The 22132-nt window shown below is 33.1% G+C and overlaps 1 protein-coding gene across 1 annotated transcript; it reads left to right on the forward strand.

Moving 5' to 3' along the window:
• The first annotated feature begins 4735 nt into the window (after positions 1-4735).
• On the forward strand, positions 4736-22072 carry LOC141671359 (carboxypeptidase SOL1). Its single transcript, XM_074477578.1, has 15 exons — positions 4736-5116; positions 6237-6306; positions 6411-6506; positions 7030-7060; positions 7158-7214; positions 7991-8086; positions 9339-9461; positions 10408-10512; positions 10830-10876; positions 13336-13461; positions 13576-13678; positions 14015-14077; positions 14632-14715; positions 19468-19531; positions 21248-22072. The coding sequence occupies exons 1-15, from the start codon at positions 4996-4998 to the stop codon at positions 21559-21561; spliced, it is 1500 nt and encodes a 499-aa protein (XP_074333679.1). The 5' UTR covers positions 4736-4995; the 3' UTR covers positions 21562-22072.
• Positions 22073-22132: the final 60 nt, after the last annotated feature.

Raw genomic sequence — 22132 nt, forward strand, 5'->3', positions numbered from 1 at the left:
TAATGATATAGTCAATTCTTTTGTGCCTGTTGTTGATGTTCCTGTAAGAAAGTCTAGTCGAACTCATCGTCCTCCTGCATACCTTGATTCTTACCAATGCTCTACTAAACATTGGTGCAATCTTGTTCAACTTGCACCTCCTGATTCTTCTAGTTCTAAGTGTCATATTACTGAACCCCGTTGTTATCAAGAGGCAGCTTCACAACCTATTTGGGTTCAAGCAATGCAGGCTGAACTCAAAGCTTTACATGATAATCACACGTGGGATTTAGTTCGACTTCCTCCAAATAAGAAATCTATAGGTTCCAAATGGGAGTTCAAAGTAAAACTTAAATCTAATGGCAGTCTTGAACGTTGCAAGGCACGTCTCGTGGCAAAGGGCTATAATCAAAAATTTGGTATTGATTATGCTGAGACATTTTCTCCAGTTGTTAAGATGAGTACAGTTCGTACTTTATTGGCTTTAGCTGCTTCTAAACACTGGATTTTACATCAACTTGATGTGAATAACGCCTTCCTTCATGGTAACTTGAAGGAAGAGGTGTATATGCAAGTGCCAGAAGGGGTTCCTAATCCACATAAATTCGTTTGTCTACTGAAGAAATCTTTATATGGTTTAAAACAGGCCTCACGGGAATGGCATGAGAAATTGGTTGAGGAATTACTCTGTCAAGGCTTTAGTCAATCAAGAAACGACTATAGTTTATTTGTCAAGAAATCAGCTGATCTTATTTGTATTACAGCTGTTTATGTGGATGATGTGATATTGACTGGCAATGATACTGAAGCTATTACTTGTCTGAAAACTCATCTGGATACTCTTTTTGGCATCAAAGATCTGGGTACACTTCATTATTTTCTTGGTATTGAAGTGACTTATTCTGCTGCTGGTATTGCTTTATGTCAACATAAATTTGCTAAAGAGTTACTTGCTGAAGCAGCCATTGATGTTTCTCATCATGTTTGCACACCTCTCCCTGTTCATCTTAAACTTTCTAATGATGATGGTATTCTTATTTCAAATCCTGAGGTCTACAGATCTTTAGTTGGTAAGCTTAATTATCTTACCAATACTCGTCCAGACCTTTCATACACTGTCCAAACACTTAGTCAATATATGCATGCTCCAAGGAATACTCATTTGTCTGCTTTACATCACACCATTCGTTATTTGGCTGGGACTATAAATCAAGGCATTCTGTTAAAAGGGTCAGATCAGCTGAAGTTACAGGCTTTTTCAGATGCAGACTGGGGCTCTTGCATTGATTCTAGACGTTCTGTCACAGGTTATATTGTTCTATTTGGTGATTGTCCTATTTCTTGGAAATCAAAAAAACAGCATACAGTGTCTAAGTCATCTGCAGAGGTCGAATACAGGGCCATGGCCTCCGCAACTGCTGAAATCACTTGGTTAGTACGACTAGTTACTGAACTTGGAGAATCCAATCTTAAACCCGTTATTCTTCATTGTGACAACCAATCCGTATTGCATATTGCTAAAAACCCCGTCTTTCACGAACGTACCAAGCATATCGAGCTTGATTGTCACTTTACTCGTGACAAAGTTCTTGAAGGTCTTATTCAACTCAGCTATTTGCCTACTCGTTCTCAGCTGGCTGATGTTCTAACAAAGGTCTCTCCTTCCGCTCAGTTCACTGATTTGCTTTCCAAGCTGGGAATGTTTACACTTCCCACCTTGAGGGGGGATATTGAATATAAGACAGATGCTGCAACTTCACCTCCTGCAAGTCACACTACTCCTGCACTATTTACTACTACTAGTTCTACTACTTCTCCACATCACTGATTACATCATTGTATTTGTGTGGCTATGATTAGTTTGTTATGTCCAGCTAATGTCCAGCTAAGCAAATATAAGATAGTATATAAGTCATTCCTGTAACAAAAACAATGTGTGGTTGATAATACATTTTCAATATACATTCTGTTATTTTCTCTCTCTAGAAGTTGTTAACTTCTTCTTCTTCATTGCTGCAAGATTATGATAAAAGCTTAGTTTAATAGAAACTTGAATTTGTGAAGTATTTGGCTTGTAGCACCTGGGCAATGAGAGATGTTGGGTTGATTAAAATTCCCCGTACTTTTTTTGCTAGCAATGCCTAGTTGTATTTTAAAAAAATTTTGAAACCTAGGCCTCCCTCACTTTTTGAGATACTTATATTTTTCCATGCTCTCTAGTGAATCTCTCGTTTGGATTGAAAAGACCTGCAACAATAATGTGCCATTAATTTTTCAAAATATTGGCATTGATTTTCTGAAATCCTAAAACAAGACATCAAGTATGTTGGCATGACCTGGATGACAACCTTTAGGAGAATTTCCTTTACTGCCGGAGAGAAGAGGTTAGCTCGCCAAGAATGTAATCGTACCCATATTTTATCCTTTATTGATCTAAATAGTACCTTTTTATTTTTATCCTCTAACATTGACAGCCCTAGATAATTTTCAATTAACTCAGTCGTTTGCATATTCGAAGTAGTAAATTCAGAGCGTGTATCATCTGTAGTGTTTGGGGAGAAAAATAACAAAAATATGTTGTAGTTGATCATGTGTAAAACAAAATCAACCAAATAAAAACGATATAAGCCATGTCAAAAAGGAGTATTAAAATGTATTATTAAGTCAATTTTATACCAATGCTTAAAAAATATAAACCTGTCCAGAACATTATGAATATAGAGCGAAAATATGTTAAATATATTGCAAAGATCTTGTCGAAATCTTTAGAAATAGTAAGCTATCATCCGCAAAATATAAGTGACTTATGGATGACACATTCCTTGCTATCCTAAGGCCCAAGATATCACTTCTGATCTCTGCTTGTCTTAATAATGCTGAAAAGCCTTCAATATATATAAGAAAAAGACATGGCGAGTGAGGATCTCCCTGACGCAATCCTCTTGACAGAATAACTTTCTGGTACGCTTACCATTAATTTGAAAAAAAAATAACTCACTGAGGTGACACATCTCATTATTTTTCTTACCCATCGTTTAGAGAAACCCATCTTTAGAAGTATCTTTTCGATAAAGATCCACTCCACCCTATCATAAATTTTACTCATATCCCATTTCATCGATGCATAACCCATTTTCCTTTTTCATTAATCCCAAATCGTGTAAACACTCATATGCAATCAAAACATTGTCCGCTATTAGTTTCCCGGACACAAAAACACTTTGTGTATCATTGAAAATCAATGATAATATCGGCTTCACTTTCATATTAGGCTGAGCAAAAAAATCAATTAAAATTGAAACCGAACCGAAATCGGGAAATACCAGACAAAACCGATCCGAGTAAAATCAATCCACAACCGAAATAGAAAAATAAAAAACTGAACTGATTAAAATGGCCTGGTTCCGGTTATACGTGCCAATCGAACCGCTAAAAATCGAACCGAACCGATTATTAAAATTACCAAATAAATAATACATATAATTTTTAAATTTTTAAAAAATTTATATAACCGTGTTACTATATTTCAAAATCATTTTATAATTTGTAATTTATAACTGATTAATTTAGCTGTTTGATCCGTAATTTTTATTTATATAAACCCGTTAGTTTCTGCGGAATGCTTTAATAAACCTTTTATTGATAATGTAGTGAAAATGGAAAACTTGATGTCCGGTGTCTGGGTTGTATTTGTTTAGTCTTTGTGGTCGTGTCAGTGTGTGCATATACGATATTATGGTGTTATTTCTAGCAATCACTTTTTCATTATGCTAATTTGCACCACAGTTTCTTTGTAACAGTTTACTAAATATGATTGTTTGTCATGGTATGCAGCAAATAACCACGTTCATGGAACTTGTCAAACAACAAATGTATGTGCATGTTGGCTTTTTAGCTCATTCAATTTGATTTTACGGGAGCTAAACATTCACTAAGCATTATTTAAGATTAATATATTTTCATTATCTCGTTTATATATTATTTTTCATTTTTATATTTATTAGTTTTGTAATCGAAACCGAACCTATTAAAATCAAGTTAGGGTTTTTTAAACCGAAACTTAATACGAGTCCAAACCGGCGATTGCGATTCCCAATTTTAAAAATCAAAGATATATGATTGCGTTTCCGGTTTTATCCCGAAATCGAGCCCAACCGGCCATGCTCTTTCTTACTTTATATAATATACGTTGCATAGACTTAAGGGACGAAAATCACCCACTGACCTAGACTCATGCTCTGTTTGGGATTGCCGTTAAAAATTGCCGTGCTGTTAGAAAAAGTACTGCTGGAAAAAGTGTTGTTATACGTTGCATAGACTTAAGGGACGAAAATCACCCACTGACCTAGACTCAGGCTCTGTTTGGGATTGCTGTTAAAAATGACTGTGCTGTTAGAAAAAATGCTGCTGGAAAAAGTGCTGTTGTAAAAATCAGATGACTGTTTGGTAATTTTTTTGATACGTATATGTTTTGATGCAAAAAATTAAAAATAATGATGTTTTTGGTAAGATTTGATGGTGAAATCAGCATATGCTTTCCGCAACAGCTGAAAATCAGCTTTTTCTAAAAGCATGGGGGACTTACTTTCTCTAACAACAATTTTTAGGCAAAAAACACTTTTCCGAAAAGCAGTTTTTAAATTTTACAAAAAAACTGTTTTTCAGCGAAAAGCTGCTGTTGCTATCTGCAACAGCAATACCAAACACACCCTCATTCTCGTTGGGATTGTCTATTGTAAAATCATTATCGTAAAACCTTCTCGTAAGAAATATCATATTGTAAAGTGGAAAATGGAAACCCAATAAAATTGATTCTGGGGTTGTGTACTTGTGTTCAGAATCAGGGCAAATGTTGTAACCCGGCCCACTAAACTTTCAATCCAATATGAACAAATCACGTGCAAATCACGCCTTTCACTCCGGTTTCACCGTTAAAAAAGCCGGTAAGCTACAAAACACTCTGAAACTACTTCATTCTCTTCCGATCTCCATTTCTATACATACGTACATATATTTATGACGACGACGAAAAAGAAGCTCACTTTATCTCTCCTCCTTCTCTCTCTACAATTCTTCTCCCACTTTCCACTGCCTAGTATTGCTAGAGGCGCCGGTCGAAGCTTCACAAATAGTTCAGGTCTCTCTCTCTCTCTCCCTCTCTCTCTCTCTCTCTCTCTCTCTCTCTCTCTCTCCCTCTCTCTCTCTCTCTCCCTCCCCCCCTCTCTCTCTCCCCCTCTCTCTCTCCCCCTCTCTCTCTCCCTCTCTCCCTCTCCCTCCCTTCCTCTCCCTCTCCCTCTCTCTCTCTCCCTCCCTCTCTCTATCTCTCTCTTCATGTTATAATTGCGTGTCTAATTGATTACATTCCAATGATTAGATGTGTAATAAATTATATTGAACTGTATGATCATCAATTGTAAACTTCATTTATTTGTAATGTAATTATATGAAATTATTATGAAACAGCAATGATCATTTTTAAATTTGAGAAAAATTGAGCTAGTAAATATGTAGATACACTGATACAGATCATTTTAGTGATAAGTGAAATGATTAAGTTCATGCTGATAATTTTGCATTGTTTTTCGGAAATACTGATAATTTGTTCTTTTTAAAATAATTTTTATAAAAATGTTTTGAATCAAAATTATAGTTATGGAAGATTACAAAAAACAGAGAGACTGTTTTTTTGCGTTAAACTAGTTTTAGGTTACTAAGTATGCGAGCATTTATGTGCCAAGTTGTAATTTTGTAATTTGATCAAATATTTTTTTGGAATGTATAGGATTATGGGTCGGTTCAGATGATGCTTATAAATTTGTTTTTTAAGTTGTGCGATGTATTTGTAATATGTTTGTTATATGATAATTGTTTGAACTATAATTAGCTGGTTGGAAGATTGAAGCAAGGGATCCAGGTTTTGTTTGAGCTGTGATTTAATAATTAATTTAATGTTTATTTGAATCTAGAGATAAATGATTTGATCCAGATTGTGCTGATAATTTGAATTAAAATGCTGATAATTTTTTGGTTTTTTTTATATATAATAAATTCTTATAAGAAAAATCAGCACATAGAAGATCTGAAGGAAAAAAGAAATTAGCTTTTGTTTGATAAACTACTTTCAGCTTTCAGGTTGACGAGTATCTGTAGGCTAATATATTCAGCTAGCATTTATTTGTCCCATTCGGATTTATAAAATTAATATAATGATTTTTCGAATTCCTGATCTTGTGAACTGTTTTCTATATGTTTGATAGGTTTTGTTGGTTCAATATATGGAGTTTCGAAAAGGAAATTATTAAAGGATGAAGAACACTTCCAAAATCTGTATGTTGATACTGTTCTATCTAAAATGATTTTTGTGATTGTATAGATATTATGTGACGGTTATGTTATGGTTGAAGTTTCAAAACTGATTTTTTGGGTTACAGAGATAGATTAGCTCATGGATACATGACAAATGCTGATCTTGAGAAGGCCATGAAGGTATTGAATCGCAGATGTAGTAGCATATCCAGGATATACACGTAAGTTTAAGAGAGCTTGTTAATAATTTAAATTTGAATATTGTGTTCAGAAGAATACCTTCTGACATCTCATATAGTCGCATCCATCTCATATAGTCTCATCCAACATGCAACTATTATTAGTACTCTCTCATCCAGATATCAGTGTCCTATGAATGTATGATGAAATTGACCATTTTCTTGGAAAATATTTGAAGCTTAAGACTTGTACAGTTAAAATTGTAAAGCTTAAGGATCATACTTCCATTGATTGCCCCTTGCCCCTTTATCTATATTTGGAAGAAAGGTAAGACTTAAGAGTAAATAATTCTAAGCAGGCATTTTTTTGGTCAAGTCTAAGCAGGCAGTTTTAACCAAGTCAAATGATTGCAAATTTTGGACAAAGAATGTGAAATTAACTCAAGTATAGATAATTAACTTTTTTACAATTCTTTCAATATTCCTAATGACATGCAGTTGTGCAAACTCCATATCTGACATACTTTTGTTTCTTTTTTTGAATGATTTTGGAATGTTTATTCAGTATCGGAAAGAGCGTCTTGGGAGTTCCACTGGTAATGCCTGTGCTGTTTTAGTTCACTTCAAGTGCTTTTCTTTTCGTAGCAGTGTACCAGAATTTCATAATAAGTTTCTATGGTATATTCTTTGTAGTGGGTGATGGAATTTGCTGACAATCCAGGTGAAGAAGAGGCTGAACCGGCTTTCAAGGTAATTATGTTTCAATTTTAACATTACCTAAATCCCTGTGCATGTTCTTTCACAAAATGTAAGATGTTCAGCATAAATGCAGGCCACTTACATAGATATAATTTCAAAGTAAGGCATGGAGACAGAAGTTTCTCTTACTCTGGTAATTAATTGAATAGGCATGAATTATGATACTAGATGGAGATATCGCAGACATCTACTAGGAAATCATTACTGTAATACAATATTAACACTTTGCTTATACATTCATAATTCAACAGCTAAGGTTTTAATTTGTATCCTTAATTACTCTTGATAATCATAGGCAAGTATAAGTTTTTATTTCTTGTCAATTACGAAAATTAGGCTGAAGCCTTAACAATCAAAATGGGTGCCAGCACAGGGAAAAGGCAAACATGACTAACTATTGTTTTTTGTGCTTGATGTCCATCAATCCTTATTCCCTGCATACATTTCTCCACGTGTCTTACTGTTCTTGGTCTTTTTTCACATCCCTTGTAACTATATCTTCTAGAAGCAAATTGTTTGTAGTGGTTTCTGGTGAAATTTTTGTGATTCACTTTTGGTCACACAAGGATTTAGGACATGTATTAAAACAGGCACGAGCAGAGAATTCAATTTTGTATGTTTTCCTTCTGCATCTACCACAGCTTGAAAGTTTATGTAGTTTCTTTGCATTCTTACATGGATGAATTGTTTTGACAACATATTTCTGTTCACTGATGGTTCATTTTTTATTTATGTAGTGAGTGATTTCGGAATATGATTTGTTACAGTTTGTAGGGAATGTGCATGGAGACGAACCTGTAGGCAGAGAAATACTTTTGCTACTAGCAAATTGGCTATGTGATAATTATAAGAAGGACCCTTTGGTAATTTTTTGTGTACTATGGCTTTGCATGAATACATCCTTTGTTGATTACTACACATCCTATTTATAAATAAAAGTTTTACAGAGTTATAAAAGCTCTTTGATTTCCTGCTGCTATAAATATTTTTCTGATTGGTTTACAACTGTGTCTTCTGGATTGTGATTTTTTTATTAACCTCAAGCTTCCTTGTAGTCTGTAGTTACCATTACTATATTGATCTTATTAGCTATATATTGTTTTGCAATATTTTTCATGATCTGTCTTAGCTAGTCACTCTTGTGCAAAACTTATCTCAGTAAGAAAGTTAAACATGTGCATCTATTAGATACAACGGGGATATTTGTCGCATTATTACCTTCAAGGTTCTGAAATAACTGGTCTTAATCTGGACTGCGGTTCCGAAAAGACAACGATTCTATAAAAAAATTAGAATGCATATGTATATGTATATATATATATATATATTATATTATATACATACATATTTGGGGGCAAAAATTAAATTTGAAAAAAAAAATTAATTCATAAAACACAAGAATCGAAACATCTCAGATTATATGAGAATACTAAGAAAATACAAAAGGGTACATTCTCACAACAGTCGATCAGCTTATAATCCTTTCTTCGAAAAGTGGTTAAATATCAAAGATATAGCCTACCTTCTCAACACACTAATAATAATAAATGATAAAACCTTTAACCTAGTTTGCATGTATGTATTTATATATCTGTTTTTAATTATTTTGTATATTATTCTGTTTTTAAATTTTGTATTTTTTAACTTCAAAAATTTATATAAAAAAACTTAACTTTAACAAAAAAGCTGTTAACTTATAATCCAAGTTTGTGTTTTAAAATTTGATTTTTTTGCTACAAAATTCTTATATCAAGTAACTTAACTATGAAAAAAATGTTGTAACTTATAATTTACCAAACACTGCCATAATTTATAAGCAAAATTATCCAAATACTTAAATCACTTATAATTAATAATTTACTTAGCACTTATATGACACTTATCCATTTTAAGTCATTAGTTACTTAATTTTAAGGTAAGCCATACGAGCATCAGGAGACTTGTATGACTTGTGTTACTTATCTTTTCCTTGTAATATTTGTAGTTTTGGTTAGACTCTCTTGAATCTTAATTGACTTGGGGTAACCTCAGAGAGGCTATGCCTTGTGCATTCATTATTATGTCATATAAATGTGTAACTTGTACTGAACCTGAACCAGGCATTGGTCACTACAGGCAACCTTAATAATCGATAACGTTCACCTTCATATACTCCCATCAATGAATCCTGACGGGTATACACTAAGGACGCGTGGTAATGCAAATGAAATTGATTTGAATCGTGATTTTCCAGATCAGGTACTCCTTTTGATGCTGTTCTGTATTGTAACTTATTCAAATTCTAAATTATTCATCTTTAATGTGTACATCTGCTTAATTTTGTTCAGTTATCATCAATTGTTGCCACTTTGTTTGTATAACTGTTTAAGTTTGTGGACTTCTTTTCTATATAATTAGCAAGTATTCTTTATATTACCTTTTTTTAGATAAGGTCAATTACAAAGAAATTCGTATACTGACGCACATATTTGCCTCCACTGAGGCTCGAAGGACGATTGATACCCACTAGACTAGGACGTGCATCAAAATGCATCTTTGTGCTGCATATATGCAAAAAGGATTTCAAGGAGCCTTTGTGCTTTTTACGAAATAAGCTTTTTAAAGTAGATACCTGAAAACGTCAATTGTCTTCAATTATGTCAGAAGTGACAAGTGACTAAACAGTCACAACTCAACTGATAATAACCATTTTCTTAAAACTAATTCATCTACAATAACTTGTTGAGAGGAAGTTGTGTATTTTCCAATTTAACTGATACTACTGATTCGATATATTTACGGATAAATGGTAAACGAATTTGGAATAATTGTTTGATTATATAGGATAGTAATGGTCTTCAAATTCTTATTGCATTTAACAAGGCATTACAACGCAAGCTAACTTACCTGATGCTTTTTCTTGCATTTACAAGGGAAATGTTTTATAGGTAAAATAAAAGCCTCTATCTATTGTGATTGCCTCTAACTATGGATGGAATTAATAACATATATTAGCGTTTCTTTTTTGGTAAAACATATGTAATAACATGCAATTCCCCTTTATTGAATTACATAAGCTTATCTATGCGAAAGTGGGAAGTGTTTTCTGTTCCTTTGAGATTCTCTTACTATATATGATAATTTACATCATTGCATATGTAAAATCTCTTTGTGGTGAAATCAATTTCTTACTTGAATGGTGCAGTTCTTTCCTATAAATGAAGAAATGGATGCACGACAACCTGAAACAAAAGCAATTATGAGTTGGCTGAAAGAGCAACAGTTTACTGCATCTGCCAGTCTTCACGGGGTAACTCTTATCTCTGTCTTTTGTTATCTTCCTCTGAGTTTTTCATTTTCCTTCTGGTTAGCAGCATTCATTCCCTTGTACGCCTGAGCTTCTTGTGGCTATTATAAGTTGGATTTTGATCTGTAAAAGTAAATAAAAACTTGCATCACATTACATTGTTTCTGATATTATTATCTGTCGGTTGAAGGTGGCTAAACTTGGTCCGCTACTGTTTTTTTCTGTGCAGTGTATACAATTTCCTTGATGCTTTTACATAAGAAGGATACATAAGTGAGTTTATTAATCAATGTATTTAACATGTTTTTTTTGGTTTACAGGGAGCACTTGTTGCAAATTTTCCATGGGATGGTACTGAGGATAAAAAGTAAGTTAACCCTAAGTAATGGTGCATATTTTACTACGGGTTAAATGGCGTTTTGGTCACTGAACTGGATGGAAACTTGCAATTGGATCATCCAGTTCAAAAAGCTTTCAGTTACATCATTGTACTCTTATAATTTTTCATTCAGGTCACTAGCCGTTACATTCCGTTAAATATTTGACGGAAAGGTGACTAAGCATGGTGACTTCGATTGAATAAATCCACCGACATGTAGAGTTAAATGAATTGGCACTTTGGTCACCCAACTTGCAATTTAGTCATCAAACTGAAGAAAGTTTCATTAAGGTCATTGACCATTACATCTGCTAAAAACTGAAAAGAAACCGTACGAAGAACTCTACTATAACAATGTCTACAACACCTCTCTAATACAAATATGCAAATTATCATCAATGGTTTTACTCAAAAAATTCCATCCTTATTATTCTATTGTCATTTTTCATATCTTTAGGTCAATGTGGAAAATCCCATCAAAAATTTGATGAGCTTTTACAAAATGGCCTAAAGATATCTAAAATGACTATAGATTAACAATGATTAAGTTTTTGTGGGTGAAATCATTGGGGTTATGTGTGCGTATTTGTTGCATTTGTTTATAAGTTTCGGAATTTTTTAAGAGAGAAAAGAGGTGTTGTAACCAATTGCAAGTTTATAGTCAGTTGAGTCACCAAAATGCCGCTTCAGCAGACTGTACATGCCATGTTGGATTATTTCAAGCTAACTCACCAAGCTTAGTCAGATTTCCGTCCAATTCTTAACAGAATCTAACGGCAAGTGACTTGAATGAAATTTTTTAAATGTAAAATGAAGTGAATGTAAGCTTTTTGAGTGGGATGATCCGATTGCATCTGGTCAGTTGAGCGACTAAAACGCCATTTAACCCATGTTACTACTTGCTAAAGAGAGATGCTATTAATGTTGACAAGATTTATTATGTCCATAAGGTCTACTTCTTCCCTAGGTAATAGTTTTATCTTAGCTTATCTTGTACTGATTATGCTTGGTAATGAACCAGATCTCTGTTAAAAATATGACCGGCCCAACATTATGTAAATCATAAATATGCAAGCATCTTTTTTTTTGTCCATTATCTGTTATTATGTATTCAAAAAATGTTAATGAATGATGTGAATTTTCATTTTCAAGGAATAAAGGATCCTAGAACTCTTCTCTAAAATATTGGAAACCATTACTATGAGAATTCTTTGAAGTGTTTGTAGTATCCTCTATTATGCTTGCTAAGTGACTTTTAGAGTGACACTAAAGTAGTGCTTCACATGGATTATACTTCTGTATTTGATAGGAGAAGAAAAAAAGATCAAAGTAGCACCGTTTTCTTTTTGAGACCATATAAAGGACCTTAATCTATATGTCGTTTGAATATGTGGAAAAACCTGATGATGTCTATAATAAATCCTTGAGACTGTCTAGAATTACTTCTAAGTTATATCTGTAAAAAACTACTTATAATTGATATGTGCTCCTGATCCGAGTGATGGTACTAGATTTCCCAGTTAGTGTTGCCATATTTTTTTTATTCAGAATCATATTAGTTTAGTTTGTAGTCTATATCAAGTTGCATGTCTTGGACACTATAATATGAAATAGCCTGTATCAGGAATTGATTGTGCGGAGTGAAGACTGATTGTTTGTCCTGCATTATGTATTCATGACCAGGGATTTAGAAAGGTGACAAGGTAGAGAAGAATGAGTCTATGTCGGGTGATAAGGAAGAGTGATTGTTATTGCTGGAGAAATTTTTGGGCATTAAACACATGGCATGCTTATAAGTGTGGCATTCCATGTGCGTCAAAATTCTTTTTAAACACATTATACTGTAGTTGGATGTATTAAGTTTATATTCCAGGTACTCGGTGTGTTAATAGACTGCTAGTGTAATATCTATTGTGAATTAGGTTTTTCCGAACATGTGTCTACTGGCCTTTTAGACCTTTTTTTGTCAGTAAATAGCCTCTGAAGACACTGTGTATCTAGTCTGTGAACCAGACATCCAAGAACTTTTTTTCCTGTGAAAACCTTTGGTAAAACTGTGTAATTTGTACCTTTTGGTAGAGCAGTTATGTTGCGATTTGATACATGTTATGCACAAGTCTTTTGCTTGAGTGGTATATGTTGATCTCATACTTGCTGGCACTGGCTGTTGACACGTTGAATTCCTGTTCACATGGATGCGGGGTTACGGTTTCACAATAACAAGTGACCCGAGGGTGACAAAACAATGAGAAGTGTCTTTTCTCTGAAGAAAAGTACAACTCATGTTTTTAGCTTTTTGCCCCCCCCCCCCAAGGAACTGCTAAATGTTGTATTTTTATGTATATTTATCTCCCCGCTTCATTACTTCAGCATGGTTAGCTGAACTATTGCATACAGTTATATGTTACTTCGCCTTACCATATCGTCTCAATCTGGCTGAATTTCAGGACACACTACAATGCATGTCCTGATGACAAAACATTCAGGTATATGGCAAGCTTATACAGTCGATCACACTATAATATGTCTCTGAGCAAGGAATTTATAGGAGGAATAACAAATGGAGCATTGTGGTAAGTAATGTAAGCAGATAGCCGATATATATATTTGTTGTATAATTTTCCACGCTTAATGAGGTTAATGGATTTTCTCTAATTTTGTATTTTTCAAATGCTATTACTTTGCAGGTATCCAATATATGGTGGCATGCAAGATTGGAACTACATACATGGGGGTTGCTTCGAATTGACACTGGAGATTAGTGATGACAAATGGCCTCCTGCTAAAGAGGTGAGATCCCCCCCTGCATACTCAGACTTGTTTATGTTTGTACCGATAACAATATCGGTAGTCTCACTTGTGAACGAGACTTTTCTGTTGTGATTAAAAAAGTGATATTTTGCGTGTATATGCCTTCGTAGCACCCCCGTGCCTATCTTGTAGGTATATGACTTTTTTATGCCGTGTTACCAGAAATTTCGAGTTTAAACTACACGATTTAGGTTTATAGATTTTATATAAAATACAGATGCATTTCAGTCCTCTCTATTCAAGTAATGTTTGGTTTTACAAGGACGAATCACAAATTTTCATTAATTGTTTTCAAATCTGTTTGGTCTATCTCAGCTCTCTACCATATGGGAATATAACAAAATGGGTATGCTCAATCTTGTTGCAAGCCTTGCGAAGGTAACTTTGTCTCATGAATTGTTTTTCAGTTGTGAATCACTCACGAAGCGTACAAAAATCTTAACAGCTATATTATTTTCATTTGTTGATAGTTCTATTTATTGCAAGAAAGAAAATCTTATAACGCAGAATGCTGTGTAGTTGGCAAGTGTCAATTAACTCTGTGTCTGTCTTGTGTCAAATCTGATGCTACTGTTAAAAAGAATTTTTCCTAGGGATCAGAAAGCTCTTGTTCACGCTAAATTAGTGCCTCCGTTTCACCAACATGACTTTAAAGTTGATAATTTTCAGTCTTGTTTGGATTAGCCTTGAACTGTTCACTGTAGCGACCTTTAGTAGAATGCTTTTGCATGCACCGCACAGTTCTTTCCCAGTAATAATAGCTATAAGTTGTTACTAGTAGTAGACAGAGGTAGTTCATTATCATCTCCTTTATAATTCATCATTTAGATCATATGAGCTTCTCATATAAGTATGAATATATTGGTTATATGCCTGCTGTCTAATTCTACATGGAGGGTCAATTTAAGAAATGTGAACTAATAACTTTGCAGACTGGAGTGCATGGAAAGGTCCTATCTTCGGACTATGGTAGGCCTTTGTCCGCCTTTCTTTCAATCAAGGGAATAAACTCTACGGTATGTTTTTCGTCAGTTGTCCAAATAATAATTGCAAGATGCTTTGATTTGTTTCGCACTTTCAATGTAGTGGTGTTTGGTGAAATAGTTTCAAGCGGTTTTGTCTCTGTACTATAGGTATTAATCCAGAATATAAATTGGTTTCGTTTGTTGGACTTCAGAGGTTTTAATCCAAACTGATTCTTATCGGTTTGGCTGTTTACAAAGCAAGTTACAAGCTGAAATGATACATCTCTCTTTGTCAAACTATAAGACTAGAATATGAAAACATAATTACATAGACTTAATTGCACTATGTTTGCTTGAACTTTAATTTTTTTGCACGAAAATGGCTAAATGTTTACTTGTGCCTGAGTGATGTCTAGTTGTTGAATTTGTCAGCAGTGTGGTGGCTCCGCGTCCTTTCCGTTAGATTGAATGTAGTAATAGATTGAAGACGTGATGGCGGTTATGTACTTATGTTGGTGTGTATAATGTGAACGGAAGAGGGCCGGAAGAGGGCGGTATCATTGCGGCCCGTGGTCGCCGACGATGGTACCCGGCCGGAGTCTACAGATTTTTGAAGAAGAAAATGAGGGGGAGAGAGATGAACGGAGGAGTAGCGGGAGAGGTGTGTGTGTGTGTTCATTGTGTGTGTGGGTCTAAAGTGTGTGCGGTTGTTGATGTGTGTGTTGTGGGAATGGGGGAAAACATGATCCACCACCAAAACGGTGGTGGCGGAGGTCGGAAAACAGTTGTGGTGGTGGTGGGGGTTGGGAAATAGAGGCCTGTGTTGGAGCGTGATTTGTGTGTATTTGTGAGGTGTGTGTATCCCTGTGTCCGTTTGGATCGAGAAAGGGGAGAGGGAGAAAGATAAATTGAGTACCTACAATAAAAGACTGACTTTTGAGATAAATTGAGTACCTACAATAAAAGACTGACTTTTGAGATAAATTGAATACCACTGAAAACCCTTATGTAATGAAGACTTAGTTGTCCATGCTTAGAAAACTACTTTAAGACCATAAATTTGATTATGCAAAAAGATATTAAATATGCGAAAAGCTATTAAAAGAATGAAAATTGTAAGGATTAAAATATACATTAAACACACAATTACTTAAACACACATGATGCGAACATATAAACCATGTTAAACACCTTTACATGTAAAATTTGAACAAACCTCCGCAAATGCTGTTGAGAAGTTCGGGTAGGTAGGGTTAAGTAGTCGGCTGTGCGTAGTCCAGATTCAAAGGTGAACTCTTCCCGCAAGAAAATAACAAACAAAAGTTAAATGTGTTAAATCCTATAACCAAATACCAAAACCACAAAAACTAAAACACAAGTTAACCTTTAACCTTGTTAGTTCGACATAAAAAGGTAATAAAACTTTTTTTAATAAAAATAAAATATAATAATTAAGGTGAGAGGTAGTATTTCTTAATTATTATATATTCCTTCCATGTAATCTTAAAAGAAAAATTAAGTTTAAGGTATTGAGTTTTTTCTATTTTTTACTTTTTAATTCTACTTGCTTTTTATATTTTGTCTTAAAAAAAAGTTCTAGAAAAATATTAAAAAATAAGCTGCTTCATATATTTTGCCTTGAAGAGCAATTCAAGGGAAATTATAAAAGTTGGCTTATTAGGTACCGAGTTTTTTTGACATTTTATCGTGGACTTGCATTTTATTTTTTGACTTTAAAAAGAAGTTTTAGGAAGATATATATTTTATATTTTTTACTTTTTAATTTAACTTGCCTTGTATAGTTTGTCTTGAAGAGAAGTTTTAGAAAAATATAAAAAATAAGTTGCTTTTAATATTTTGCCTTGAAGAGAAATTTAGGGGAAATTATTAAATTTAGTTAGCTTACAAGGTAATGAGTTTTTTTCTAAGAAATTTTATCGTGGACTTACTTTTCATATTTTGACTTGAAGAGAAGTTTTAGCTATTGAGTTTTTTTTTAATATTTTTTAATTCAAAAAATTGAGAAGATTCAAAACATAGATTCAGATGATTTGAGAAGTGACACCTAAACGCCTCCGTCTTCTTTTTTATTTAAGTATATTAGTTTACTAAGACACGCTTCGCAGCGGGTTTATAAACGTGCTTTTAAATAAAATATATAAAAGGTCATTTGGATTTGAGGTTTCGTGTTGGTTATTTTGAAATTTTGAATAATAACTTTGGAGAAGCACCATCGGGTTTTTCTGAACTCTTCTACAATCTTCTTGTCCTCAAAACTCTTAAGTCAAACCCAATATGTAGTATACTGCGTTTTGCAACGACCTTATAAATCTCGGGTTTTAGCATCCTACTCCCGACATTCATTGATTTGATTGACCAGCGTGTTTATGATCACATTAAACAATAAATGTAAGAACAACCTAAAAACATAACAATAATCTTAATTAATGAACAAAAGTACCTTAAAGTGAACCCTAAGACGAGGCCCCTGGACTTGCAAACTGAAACACAAATTACAAAACACAAACATTAGTACATTCACAACTTCAATCATACCATACTAAAAAATAATCAAAAAATCAAGAGTTTCAGTCAGAAACAATACTTACACATATACATATACTTACACATACAAATATATATGAAAAGATGGAAGGAGGTGAATCAACATTGGTGCTGCTGCTCTCCATATGTATAAACTTTTCTCCAATAATAAACCCCTCATATAATTTTATATTTTGATGTAGTGATTCATAAACATGACTTTATAATTATTTTTTGACTTGTTGTGCATGATTAATTTTTTTTTTTGACATGAAGAGAAAGTTTAGAAAAATATTAAAATAGAATTTTTGCTTTTCCTCTATTTTTTTTGACGGAATACTTTTCCTCTATTGGTAAATCTTCGAAAGGTAAATTGAAGTATTTTTTGACTTAGGAAGAGAAAGTTTACAAAAATAATAATAATTTATAATTTTTTATTTTCTTGTATTATCAAATCTTTGGAAGGTAAGTGAATTATAAAATGGTAATTTGAGTTTAAGAGAATAAGGTAATTAATATTAAGTCAAGAAATTAATTTAAAAAAGGAAAGTGGGGAAAGTTTAGTAGAATATGTTAAAAGAGAGACTTCGAGAGAATATTAAGGTGAAAATTTAATTTTAAAAAGAAAGTGTAGAAAGTTTAGAATAAATATGGTAATTGTAGTTTTTAATTTTTATTATATCAAAAATATGAGAAAATTTGAAAAATAGAATGAGTCGATTTAACAGTCGCCTTATAAACGCCCCCGTCTTCTCATTTATATAAGTATATAAATATATGTATAAAATATATATATATATATATATATATATATATATAGATAAATAGATAGATAGATAGATTTAGGCACAAAACAAAAATTCATATATTAAACCAAAACCATAAGCACCAAAAAAAACCAAATCCATTTGAGAGAAAAAGGCTCCTAAAGTTAACTTTAGGAACATTATTTAAAGTGGTTACCATTTTATATATAACAATTGAATGGCATATTTGTAATAATAGAATTACCCCCGAGTGAAGTTCTATGGAGTCCCCTTTTTATTGGAGTCCTCGAAATCTATCTATATTCTTCAAATAAAAATATCTTGTAAAACGTGTTATCTTGCAAAACATGTTACACGAATATCATTATTTCAATAAAATCATGCAAATCTCATACATTTACAAGTACAATATGCATGTTCTGGTTCTGCAACTAAACATGTATGTTTTGCAACATGAATATTTATGTTCGACAAACTAAACATTTTTTGTAGAATAATATATTTTGCATTGTTCTACTTATAAAATGTATGCAATCTACAATATTTCAATAAAATAGTGATGTTTGTAGAACATCATTCGAAAAATAATATGTTTTGCAATATTTTAAGTTATATTTTAATTGCAAAAGTTATATGGACTCCAAGGACTCCAATGAAATGGTGGACTCCATAGAATTTAACTCTTAACCCCCTTGCATTTACAAAATAATCTTAATTGTGTATTGTAAGTTGACTTAACTTTAGATAGTTATCTCATCAAAACTTTAGGATCCTTGAGCCCTATTAGTAATTTGGTTTCGGTTCAAACACCAAACCAAATCCATATTAATATATCCAAACCCAGCGGAAACCACATTTTCCACTCCTATCCCCAAAATTTAAGCCACCACCAGACCACCTACACCTACAGAACCACAAAATGCCATCCTAATTCATAAAATTTTAAAGCAAATCAGCAAAAATTTTAAACCCGAAATTACCATGTGGCGGCTGCTAGTGGCCGGAGAGAGGCGGAGTTGAAGGAGAGAGGTGGAAGGTGTTACATACATTTGTGTATGTATATAATTTGTTAGATCGGTCCAGATAAAAAATTAGAATGTGAGGTTTAGTCTCGGCATGCATTTTAATATAGGGTCATTTGAGCACTTGTATATGTGTGTGTGTGTATATGTATATATATAAACCAAACCACTCCTCGTACTACCCGATCTCGTTTGGGCTAGTTCAACTATTTAGGTTGTTTGAATTGTTTGTATGCTCATTCTTCATGCATGGTTGAGCTTAAGAATTTTTGTACAAAGTTTTGATGTGATATTTCTTTTGTTGCTAAACCAAGTATTTTCATTGTTGTGACCAAAAGTTCTTGGTTTGTGACTCTGAGTATAATTTATAAGATACAACATATTCGAAAACAAGCACACATATGCTATATGTGATATCTACGCACATATATATATGCTATATGTGACTTATACTCTTTTGGTGGCTGCAGATAAAAGCTAGTGAAACATTAGCTGATTACCACCGCTTGCTTGTTCCTGGAGAGGTATATGAAGGTAAGAGATGTTGATGTTTAACCCATTTCGTGTTGCATTGGTAGATATTATATCAGTAGATGGGAACATACTCCTAATTTTGTATCCACTTAAGATGTGTTTGTTAGAACAGATTTGGTGTTTAATCTATTTTCCCGTTGCATACTTAGATATGGTGTCTTTAGATGCAGAACGTACTTTTAATTTTGTACCAGAAGGTTTCTGATTCAGCTTGATAGATATTGCATGCAGGTTCGTGATTAATGAGAATTAATAACATAAAATACGACATCGGAAATTTTTTTCCTCTTTTTTTTTAATCAGTTAAAAATTATCTTTTATTCTAAAATACCTAAGAGTGTGTAGAATTACTCCAAGAGTTTTTTATTCTCTGCCCTGCTTTTCTTCTCGAAATTATAGTTTGTTCTTAATATTTATTTATTGCGTAAGTGGAATAAGAGACCATGAACTATGATCAAGTGGGAGAGTTATGTAAAAATATTTTAATATTGCCCCCCTAAGAATTCATTTGGCGTCAATCTTTACTTGAATGTTCTTAATGTAATTAATCACTTGCTTAACCAATACTGTTTTCATGTTAGAAAAATACTTTTTGGAAAATAACTGTAACAATAATATTTTAAGAAAAGAGGAAAAGAGATGTGCATAACTTTCACTGAACTAACCTCTACCTCATCTGTGAAATAAAGAGAATACAGTAGGCTCTAGACTTTGGTAAGACATGTGTTCGTGAAAAACTTGAAATAGGTTATTCTGTGTGAATTTACAGAGCATGCTAGGGGCCCACGTTCCTTCTCTTTCTCCTTATAAGAAATAAAATATGGTTGTGTTGGTTGTTTAAGAAATAAAATCTGACATTTTAAAATTGTGGGAATACGAGCAGGAATGCAAACGGTCGGTTTGGTTTTGAACTGAATCGTAAACTGAACTTCAATTTTTTGAACTAAATTTGAATTGAACTGAATTTAGAAAACCTTAAGATGTTAATAAAATATTCTCCAAATCTCTTCTCATTCAATAAATGCAGGCATAAACCTTAATCTGTAACGATATCATAATTGTTTATATAGCAAATCTCTAATCAATAACAAAGCAAATTAATATAATAAGGAGAATTTCCTATTTCACTAATAGTAATTAAAAAAGACAACCTCTTCATTTTTCTTTAAAAATCTATATGTTACTAGTAACATAAATGTTAATAATATATAATAATGCTTAAAAGTGAAATCAAAATTTATACTCGTGTGACCATAGAATTAGAAAAAAAAAGGTGCGCGAGGAGCCTTGTGGACTTACACTATAAGGAAATTATTTTGCAAACCTTTTGAAGCCTCAACACCTGCGGGCATGGGAATAATAACTGAAGGAAGGAAATGCATATTAAATATATCTTTGATTTCTTTGAAGTTGTGTCTGATTCAGTTTATTTTTTTAAAAAGACAGCTGCTGCATCAAATCACACATGTAAATCAACTATTTAAATTATGAAAAAACGAGACTAGGCACTGATTAAGTGAATTCTTGCACTAGTTGTCTAGTTATTATGGCCAAAACATATAAATCGTTATATGTTAAATATTCTTGGGAATACTTAATAATATGTAATTTATTTGTAGTCATTGCAACAAAGCACGGTTGTTATGCCCAAAACATATAAATCGTTATATGTTAATTATTCTTTGGAATACTTAATAATATGTAATTTATTTGTAGTCATTGCAACAAAGCACGGTTACAAAAACAAGAGCACACAAATTTTATTGGGAGAAGAAGCCATGTCATTGGATTTTATTCTTGATCCGACAATCCCCCACCAAGGGAGTTTCAAAAGTAGTTGTTTATACCCTGCTGACGGTGATGGCATGGGCGGTTTCCCGCTTCTGGAAATTGTGCCAGGGTCTCAGCTGCAGGTTCTGTATGTAACTTTAGTGATTATTCTAGTTTTTCTTTTCTTTTTAATTATGAGGAGAGTTCTATCCAGGAAACATAGACAATCAGTATTGCCTCAACGGTCTAATATAGCGTGACCTTTTTAATTTTATGTTGTTAACTTTCGAGGATTTCTGTTGTATCCAGTTCTGTATTTGTTCTGTATACAAATGAATCCAGTATAGGAAAAACATCAATTCTCACTCTCTGTCATAAGACTCATAACTAACAATTTGTACTTCTCATTGTTAAATTCATTTGAAGTGCTTAATTTATGGGTTCCTTTCTCTTTCTTGTTTTTCGAAAAGAGATTTTTCAGAAAAAGGAAATAAAATCTATTTATTGAGAAATGCCTATTTAGGAGAAAGTCTTGTTTACTATTTTTTTTTTTGTTGCAATAATGATGTTGATGGGTTGCTTATTGTTTTTTGTTCCGTCTTCGCCACATCAATGAAAAAGAGGTCTTAGCTCCTTGTTTTAATTGTTGGATCCGGACTATATGTGCATCTTTTGCTGCGTGTGCTTGTGGGAGTGTTACTACTGTTGGGATGATTGACCTAACAAATTGAGGGTATGCCCTGGTAATGTTTTTTGCAACTCGAGAAAATTATAATTTGGGAGGGAATGATTGATTCCCTGTCCATCAATGTAATGTGGATCATTGTAAAG

The sequence above is a fragment of the Apium graveolens genome, chromosome 7 (assembly GCF_009905375.1).
Source record: "Apium graveolens cultivar Ventura chromosome 7, ASM990537v1, whole genome shotgun sequence".
Classification (NCBI taxonomy): domain Eukaryota; kingdom Viridiplantae; phylum Streptophyta; class Magnoliopsida; order Apiales; family Apiaceae; genus Apium; species Apium graveolens.

Coding starts and splice junctions, on each gene's coding strand:
- LOC141671359 (XM_074477578.1), top strand. CDS start 4,996: ATGACGACGACGAAAAAGAAGCTCACTTTATCTCTCCTCCTTCTCTCT. Junction 6,507..7,029: donor AGCATATCCAGGATATACAC/GTAAGTTTAAGA, acceptor ATGTTTATTCAG/TATCGGAAAGAGCGTCTTGG. Junction 13,679..14,014: donor AATGGCCTCCTGCTAAAGAG/GTGAGATCCCCC, acceptor GGTCTATCTCAG/CTCTCTACCATATGGGAATA.